The 9,799-nt window shown below is 49.5% G+C and overlaps 1 protein-coding gene across 2 annotated transcripts in view; it reads left to right on the forward strand.

Moving 5' to 3' along the window:
* Clip2 (CAP-Gly domain containing linker protein 2) overlaps positions 1–9,799 on the forward strand; it is a 62,340-nt gene that overhangs the window by 22,639 nt on the left and 29,902 nt on the right. For both annotated transcript variants that reach the window (XM_005344659.2, XM_005344658.3), the window contains exon 3: positions 4,955–5,511. In XM_005344659.2, coding sequence (XP_005344716.1) covers positions 4,955–5,511 — 557 coding nt within the window. The remainder of the gene's footprint in view (positions 1–4,954; positions 5,512–9,799) is intronic.

Below are 9,799 nucleotides of genomic sequence, written 5' to 3' on the forward strand. Positions count from 1 at the left end.
TCCTCCTCCTCTTCCTTCTCCTCCTCTTCCTCCTCCCCCTCCTCCTTCCCCTTCTTCTTCTCTTCCTTGTCCTCCTCTTCCTCCTCCCTCTTCCTTCTTCTTTTTTAATTTTTTATTATTTACTCAGTGTTCTGCCTGCATGTGTTACTACATGCCAGAAGAGGGCACCAGATCCCATTACAGACAGTTGTGAGCCACCATGTGGTTGCTGGGAATTGAACCCAGGTCCTCTGGAAGAGCAGCCAGTGCTCTTAACCTCTGAGCCATCTCTCTAGCCCCTGTAAGGTGGGTTTTTGTTTTGTTTTTTAGCATAGAAGTTAATTATCTTATCCCACTTCATAGCATCCTGTGCTACTAGAACTGTGTCTCATGGAACATTTAGAGAGGTGACTGCCTCCTAGGAGGCCCAGGACCTAGAGTAGGATACCTTTCTTCCATCCAAGGCCATCAAGGCAAAAGCCGAGGTCATAGGTATAAAAGCAGAGTTTATAGGTTCTGGTAACCAGTGTGCACGTGTATGTTGGGCTGCATCTGTTTGTTTGGGTAGGCCTTGCAGGCCTGGGGCTACTGTAGGATTTCTCTTCATCTCTCTTTCACTCTATGGCCAGAGGCAGGGTCTCTCAATCAACCGCCAAGCTCATCAACATGGTTATTTCATCCTCCACTTTCTGAGGCTGGAATAACATGTGGCCACTTGGCATTTATGGTGGTTCTGGGATGCAAACTCGGGTCTTCAGGCTTGTTTAGCGAGCATATAACCACTGAGAAATCTCCCCAGCTTCATTTTTTTTTCTCTTTTATTTTTGTGTGTATGTGGATTTTTTTTTGTTTTGTTTTTAAGACAGGCTCCTGTAGCTCAGGCTGACCTTGAACTCCCTACATACAAGCAGAGATGACCGTGAACTCCTAACCCTCCTTCTTCTGCTTCCATAGTGCTGTGATCACAGGCAGGTGCCATCACACCAAGTTCATGTGCTGTTGGAGGTGGGGTTCATGTGTGCACTCCACCAATGGAGCCGTGTTCACAGCCCAGCTAGGGATCATGGGAACCCCATTCAGGGTCGAGTGCCCCTTCCCTTCAGTACCCCAGAGCTCTTGCTCCCTTCCTTCCTTAGGCTCAGCTGGCTGAATTACTGCTTCTCCTCTTATGTGCCCCTCCCCCATTCCTTGATGGTCCTCATTTGTCCTCCCTGGTGGCCTCCTTGTGTCCACAGGGTTGGCCGGTAGTAGTTGCTCAGTGAGCTGGGGTTCCTTCTGGCTGAGCCTTGGCAGGTAAGGAAAACCCTATTGGGGTTGAGCAAATAGTTCAGACCATAAGGGCTTGCCTTACAAGAATGAGGACCTGAGTTCAAGCCCCCAAAACCTATGTAAAAACAAAACAAAACAAAAACAAAAAACAGATTGAGGGTGGGGCTGGGATGGGACTCTGTTCACCAAGCGCGTAGGAAGCTGTGGATTTCACCCCTGATGTCACATATCAAGGCATGGCGGTGTCTGTCTATAGTCACAGCACTTCAGAGGTAGAGACAGAAAGGGTCAGGAGTTCAAGGTCATCCTTGGCTCCGGAAGAAATTCCAAGCTAACTCAGGTTAGGAGACACTAGAAAATGAGGTGCGGTGGTGCACCTGCGCTGTAATCCCAGCCCTGGGGAGATAGAGATACTTGGCAAGCTGTTCAGTGAGAGATCCTATCTCGGAAAACAAGGTGAGGGGCTGGAGATGGCTCGGTGCCTCAGGGCACTCGCTGCTCTTCCAGAGCTCAGTTCCCAGCACCCACAGCTGGCAGCTCACAGCTGCCTATACGGTTAGCTCCCGAGATTTTTGCACCCTCTTCTGACCTCTGCACACACATGTATGCAATGTGTGGCATGCGCCTGCACGTGTGCAGGCCCTCCCCCCCACAGAGATGAAAAGGTTTGTCCCTGCCCAAGACAAAGCAAGTCTCGAGTCCTCTTCATGCAGGGGACAGTGCCATCTGGGTCTTCACCCTGAGCCCCACATCTGCTTCTGAACCAGACTTGCAGCTGTTTCCTCCTCACATTATCCTTAATCCTTCGCCTCGAAGCTCTGCTTGGAATGCTTTTGAGACCGGGTCTCACGATGCAGTTCTGATGAGCCTGGAACTCAATATGTAGACCTGGCTGGCCTGGAATGGCTAGAAATCCACCTGCTTCCTGGTGCTGGGTCAAAAGATTAAAGGTGAGCGCTTCTACACTGGGTTTAGTTTGAACTTGAAACCTGCAGTAACAGCAATAGTGAAATCGGAGACAGGTTCTCAAGTAGCCCAGGCTGGCTTCAGGCTCTCTGTATAGCTGGGGATGACCCTTACTTCTTGATCCTTCCTCCTACCCCTCTGAAGAGCAGGGTCCACCACACCCAGCCACTCAAAATAAATTCTGTGTGCCTTTTCTCCTGATGGGAATTGCCGTCCAGGAAAAGGATAAATTGCCTGTGTGAGGTATAGTTTGTGTCCCTGACGCCTGGCTGAGGAGCTCACTAACTTGTCTGGTCCCATCCTGAACTCTGTCAGTCAGTAGCTCAGACTGCCTTCAGAAGTCCTTGGGCTTCAGCCTCCCACTTCTGGAATGACAGATGTGCATTGCCAGATGTGACTGGCCTTTAGCCTTCATGGCCTCACTGGGCCAGTGTGTGCAACAGTGGGGACCTCAGAGGCAAAGCTAAGTCCAGGCTCCAGCCTCAGGTGGTTCCGTGAGGGTGTGGGCCAAGAGAACCACCCGTGTGTCAGATGCTTTGTTTTTTATTGTGTGTGTGTTTTTGCCCTCCCTCCCCACCAAGACATGGGTTCTCTGGGTAGCCCTGGCTGTCCTGAAACTCACTCTGTAGACCAGGCTGGCCTCAAACTCAGATCTCCTGCCTCTGCCTCTGCCTCCCAAGCTGGACTCAAAGGCATGTGCCACCACTGGCTGGCCCATGTGACAACTTAAGAGTTCTCACTACACGAACCACCTGCCCTGGCAGAGATTGGCAGTATCGGTAGACTTGGTGACCTCATGCTTAAGATCTTGGGAAAGATAAGGCAGGTAGATTGCTGTAAGTTGAAGGCTCGATTTTTCCGCATGGTGAACTCAAGGCCAACCAAGGCTATGTAGTTTACTCTAAAAACAAAACAACAGAAGGGCCCTGGGAATGTAGTCTAATTGGTATCGTGTTTGCCTAGCTTGCTAGAAGCCCTGGGTTTTATCCCCAGCGTCCCATAAATCAGGTGTGGTGGTGCACATCTGTATTCCCAGCACTCATGAGGTGGAGGAGGGAAGATCAAGGCTGTTGTGTGCTGTATAGGGCATTTGAGGCCAGCCTGGGTTACATGAGCACATCTCAAAAGATTAAAATAAAAATCAAGCCGGGCGATGGTGGTGCACACCTTTAATCCCAGCACTTGGGAGGCAGAGGCAGGCAGATCTCTATGAGTTCGAGACCAGCCTGGTCTACAAGAGCTAGTTCTAGGACAGGCTCCAAAGCCACAGAGAAACCCTGTCTCGAAAAAACAAAAAAAAAAAAAAAAAAATCATAGTCCAACAGTACTCAGGATATGGATACACACACACACACACATATACACACATATATTGTTGGGCTATGATTGATACATATATATACACACACACACACATCTTATCTAGTTGTCTCTTGGGGAAACTGAAACGGAGGCACTGGCTTAGGGAGGGGGTTTAACCAAGCCTGGCCAATGTGTAACAAGTCTGGAACTAGGAATACAAATCTTGTTGGAGCACCCTGTGTTCTCCCATCCCCAGGCAGCCGAAATCTCCCTGCCTGTCTTTGTGGGGAATTTGAAAAGGGTTTAGTTCCTGTGAGGCAGGGGCAGCTGGGAGGACCAGACGGGGCTGGGGGCTAAAAGAGGAAAGATAAATCAAAGAACCTCTCGGCTGGCATCACAGACTTGTGACCTGAATTGTCGCAGCTGTTGAAGCAATTGGTTGGAGGACCTGTGACCCTTGCGAGAGGCAGGGGTCAGAAGAGATTATCTGAGGGTCCTGTGGGTTGGGACAGCTGAGGGTTGGGACAGCTGAGCTGGTAGCTTTTTTCTAAGAATAGCCACACTGGGTCGCCGAGACCCCGGGACCCCTTCTTGTGTTGTAAGCAAAGAGGACAGGTAAAGTGGGGTCCTCGATGGGATGGGTGGGTCACTCCTCAGGCCTTTAAAGAGCTAGGCCCATAGCTGCTTAGGCCTGCCAAGCACACTTTACAGGACTGGTTCGCATTTGTTTGTTTATTATGGAAGGGAGGGGTGGCATTCATTCCTTGGCACACATCTGGAGGTCAAAGGACTCCTTTAAAAAGTAAGCTTTCCAACATGTGTGTCCTGAGGATTGAATTCAAATTGCCAGGCTTGGGGGGCAAGCTCCTTTTCCCACTGAGCCATCTAATCTGTCCAACTTCTGTTTTGTTTTTTGTTTGTTTGTGTTTTGAGGTCCTGAGGATGGAGCCCAGGCCTCATGCAAGAGCTCTACCCTGTCAGCCACACTCACCCCTCCAGTGTGGACCATGTAGAGGGCAGTGTGTCCCTGAGATGCTCAAACACTGGACACTTCTGGTAGCCTAAAGAATAAGGAAAGTGGGCTGGAGAGATGGCTCAGAGGTTAAGAGCATTGCCTGCTCTTCCAAAGGTCCTGAGTTCAATTCCCAGCAACCACATGGTGGCTCACAACCATCTTTAATGGGGTCTGGTGCCCTCTTCTGGCCTGCAGGCATACACAAAGACAGAATATTGTATTCATAATAAATAATTTTAAAAAAAAGAATAAGGAAAGCCTCTGAGTTACCCACTGTCCATAGGGAATAAGCCTTACACACGTTATACTGCTGACCATGCCTGCCTCAGTTTCCCCGTCAGATAACTGACACCCTCCAGCTTTGACTGTCTGTCTCCCAGTTCCCAGGCTAGTCCTAACTACTGCCTCTTAACTTATCCACAGGGTCTCCCCTGCACAAGCAGGCGTCGGGCCCCTCCTCGGCCGGAGCCACCACCGCTGTCTCTGAGAAGCCAGGTCCAAAGGCAGCTGAAGTGGGTGATGACTTCCTGGGGGACTTTGTGGTGGGCGAAAGGGTGTGGGTGAATGGCGTGAAGCCAGGCGTGGTGCAGTACCTCGGTGAGACACAGTTTGCACCAGGCCAGTGGGCCGGTGTGGTCCTGGACGACCCAGTGGGCAAGAATGATGGAGCGGTGGGTGGCGTGCGCTACTTCGAGTGCCCGGCTCTGCAGGGCATCTTCACACGGCCCTCCAAGCTGACCCGCCAGCCCACAGCTGAGGGCTCAGGCAGTGACGCCCACTCAGTGGAATCCCTCACTGCCCAGAACCTGTCCTTGCATTCTGGCACTGCCACACCCCCACTCACCAGCCGAGTCATCCCCCTGCGGGAGAGTGTCCTTAACAGCTCTGTGAAGACAGGCAATGAGTCTGGTTCCAACCTCTCTGACAGCGGCTCTGTGAAGCGTGGTGACAAGGACCTCCACCTGGGAGACCGTGTGCTGGTAAGTATGGATGGTACCCGGCTGGGCGCACCGCCTCTCTCCCTCTGTCTTCTGCCCCTTGCCACTTCGTGGATAAGGTGGAACCTAGGGGCTGAGCGGAGAAGGGACTCAAAGGGAATTTGAACACGGATGAGGCCGCGTTCCTCATTGGTAAAACATAGAATAGCAGCGGAGAAGACATTGGCTCCGAAGCCTGTTGCTGTGTGAACCTGGGCAAGTGCACTTTCCGGGTCTCAGACCCATCTGTCCGTCAGCTTTTCGTGGCTGTGATGAAATACCAGGGGTGAAAACAAGAGAGGAAAAATGGGTTTAAGCATGTGACTTAGGAGGGATCGGGTCAGAATTGGCCAGCTCCATCGTTTTGGGTCTGGAGAGAAAGGCACAGTGGGAGAAAGCTGGGAGGGGGGTGCAAGCCGAGTGCAAGCTGAGTGCAGAGCTTAGGGACCCGATGTCAAAACACCCACAGTGAGTACTTCCTCTGAGCAGGCCCCACCTCCTAACAGCCCATCCAGCTATGAACTCATCGTAATTTAACACGGATGAATCAGTGCCCTCGTGATCAGTCCCTTCTTAGTCCTGCCCCCAGCGGGGGATGGAGTCTTCAACACTTGAGCATTTCGTGTGTGTGTGTGTGTGCGTGTGCGTGTGTGTGCGTGTGTGTGCGTGTGTGTGCGCGCGTGCATGCGTGTGCGTGCCCATGCGTGCGTGCGTGTGCGTGCGTGTGCGTGTATGTGTGTGTGGTGGTGGTGGTGCATTTAAATCTAGACTGGTTCTTTCTTTCTTTTTTTCTTTCTTTCTTTCTTTCTTTCTTTCTTTCTTTCTTTCTTTCTTTCTTTCTTTCCTTTCTTGACAGGGTCCCACCATGTAGCCCTAGCCAGCCTAGAACTTTCTATGCAGACCAGGCTGGTCTTGCTCAGACACCTTGTCCAACCATGATACTTTTTTTTTATATATTATTTATTTATTTATTTACTTATTTTGTATACAATATTCTGTCTGTGTATATGCCTGCAGGCCAGAAGAGGGCACCAGACCCTATTACAGATGGCTGTGAGCCACCATGTGGTTGCTGGGAATTGAACTCAGGACCTTTGGAAGAGCAGGCAATGCTCTTAACCTCTGAGCCATCTCTCCAGCCCCCAACCATGATACTTTTTACAAAATGGGAGTCTCCAGCTGGGGCTATAGCTCAGCTGGTCAAGAGGTTGTCTGGCAAGCACAGATCCCAGGGTTTGATCCCAGCACCCCATAAAACAACATGCCGGCCCACACCTGTCATCTCAGCTCTTGGGAGGTGGAGGCAGGAGGATCAGAGTTCTAGGTGAACCTGAGGCTGAGACTGTAGGACAAGCACTTCTGTCATGCAGGCCGAGACTCCCCTGCTTCTCTCCAGCCTCCTCCTCCTTCACCTCCATGAGGTTGGCAACCAATATGGCAGTTTTCATGGTAGAGGCTTCCAGAACTTTCCTTGGGGAAAAGATGGTCAGTCATCTGAGAAATTGGAGAAGGCACTTCAGATTACCACTGAATATAGGGTCATGAATATTCATACCACTACAGATATTCATGTGGAGACAAATATGTGTATATGAATATTCATGTGCTCGTGAATATTCATTGGGGCAAAAAAAGGCTCTAGGGAGAGTGAAAAATATGGTTACTGAAATCAGAAAATGTCCAGATGTGTTAGAAGATTAAGAAGAGTTGAGAGTGCCGAGGCATGTCTGTAATCCCAGCATTTTAGGGAGAGGGGCAGGAGGTATCAGTTCCTAAGAGGCCAGTCGAGGCTACAAAGTATCGGTTCAACCTGGGCACCAGAACAAGACCCTCTCAGAACAACAAAGGGCTGGGCAATAACTCAGTTGGTAAGCACTGTACAAGGACCTAAATTTAACCTCCCAGAACCAAGATGGAGAATTTGGACTGTGGGGGTGCATGCCTGTAATCCCACATATGGGGAAGTGGAGGCAGGAGGATCCCTGGGGCTTGCTGACCAGCATCCCAGCTAAATCTCAGCCTAACCAAGTCCAGCTTCAGGTTCCTTGAGAGACCCTGTCTCAAAAACCAAGATGGAGCAGATGAGGAAGCACCTGATAGGGACCTCTGGTCCAGATGCACATGTACGTAGTGACATGAACACACACAAAAGAGAAGATTTACACACACACACACACACACACACACAAAACGAAACTCTGCCATTTCAGTAAATTAAATGGAACTGGAGGTCAAGCAGAGTAGGTGACAGTAGCCCATAATAGCACATATTTACACACGCACATGCACGTACACACACAGACACATGTGCACATGCGCACGAGAGCTTGGAGTGTTACCTTAACCTACTGTGTATCTAAGGATGGCCTGGAACTCCTGACCTCTCCTGCCTCCACCTCCTGAGTGCTGGAACCACTGACGCACCTTCAGTGCAGTGGTGCTGGGGTTGGAACCCAGGGCTCCTGCCTGCTAGCCAAGCCCTCTGCCAGCTGAACTGCATCCCCAGCTCCATGGTTGTGTATTTTATTACAAATACTGGAGAAGTTTTCAAAGGCTCCCTATTTATTCTATTACAAACACTGGAGAGATTTTCAAAAGCTCCCTATTAAAAAAAAAAAGATGGTTATGTCAAGGGATAGGACCAGTAGTTCCCTGAGTTGAACAGTGCACACTGTAGAAATACGGACACTGTATGCACAATCACACTGGACCCCATTTATAAGTACAGCTATTGTCAGTTTAAAAAAATGAGGGGGGTTGGGGGCTGGAGAGATGGCTCAGTGGTTAAGAGCATTGCCTGCTCTTCCAAAGGTCCTGAGTTCAATTCCCAGCAACCACATGGTGGCTCACAACCATCTGTAGTGAGGTCTGGTGCCCTCTACTGGCCTGCAGACACACACACAGACAGAATATTGTATACATAATAAATAAATAAATAAATTTTAAAAAAAATGAGGGGTGGAGGCTGGAGAGATGGCTCAGTGGTTAAGAGCACTAGCTAGTCCTCCAGAGGACCCAGGTTCAATTCCTGGCACACATATGACAGCTCACAACTGTCTTTAACTCCAGTTGCAGGGGACCCAACACCCTCACACAGATAGCATTAAAGCCAAATACCAGTGCATGTAAAAATGAGGATCACTGAAGTACAGACTATTCTTACATGTCAGTTAAAAATACCTTAAATGTTTCTAACAGAAGTTACAGCAGAAGCCTGCTATTTAGAGAGATGGGCATGGTCATGGAATCATTCCACTGAAAGAGGAAATGGTGTTTATTTTGGGGGGAAAGGAATGAAGCTTCTGGACTTTGAAAGGTGGGTTGTGGCAGTTCTCAACCTGTGGGTCGTGTAGGACCATCAGAAAACACAGATCTTACATTACTCTTCATAACAGTAGCAAAATTATAGTTATGAAGTAGCAACGAAAGGAATTTTATGGTTGGGGGTGCCCACAACATGAGGAACTGTATTAAAGGGTTGCAGCGTTAGGAAGGGTGAGAACCCCTGGTGTACTGGTCAGTTTTAACTGAGAAGGGAATCACAGATGAGGAACTAGCCAGGTCACGTTGGCATATGGTCATGTCTGAGAAGGGGGTGGTCTTGGTTGTTAACTGATGGAGGAAGACTCAGCCTACAGTGGGTGGCACCATCCCCTACCAGGGGTTCCTGAACAGTGTAAGAATAGAGAAAGCAGAGTGTCAGAAGCAAGCAAAGGACACGTGTTTGTTCTTGTGGATGTGATGTTTTCGTTTCCTGCCTTGACATCTCTACAGTGTTAGACTGTAATCTGGAACTGTGAGCTGAGTAAACCCTCTCCTCCCCTCGGTTGCTTTCTCCCAGGGACCTTTATCATGGCAGCAACAGAAGGAAATTAGATCAGACCTGGTTTTGCAAGTACTTGGGCCTCTAATTTATGTGTCTGTATGGCTTGGAGTTTTGTTTGTTTTGGTCAGTTAACTTTTTTTTTTTTTACAGTACTATATACTTTTTCTGTTTTGATTTTTTTTTTAATTTTATTTTAAAGTGTGGGTGTGTATATATGTGTGTGTGTATGCAGTTGCCCAAGGGGGCCAGAAGAGGGCGCTGTCTCTTTGGGGATTCTAGGCAGGTGCTCTATCATTGAGCTACACCCCAGCCCCTCACTGGGGGATTCTAGGCAGCGGCTCTATCACTGAGCCACACCCCATCCCCTCACTGGGGGATTCTAGGCAGGTGCTCTACCACTGAGCCACACCCCAGCCCCTCATTGGGGGATTCTAGGCAGGTGCTCTACCACTGAGCCACACCCCA

This window comes from Microtus ochrogaster, chromosome 2 (genome assembly GCF_000317375.1).
Source record: "Microtus ochrogaster isolate Prairie Vole_2 chromosome 2, MicOch1.0, whole genome shotgun sequence".
NCBI classification, from domain to species: domain Eukaryota; kingdom Metazoa; phylum Chordata; class Mammalia; order Rodentia; family Cricetidae; genus Microtus; species Microtus ochrogaster.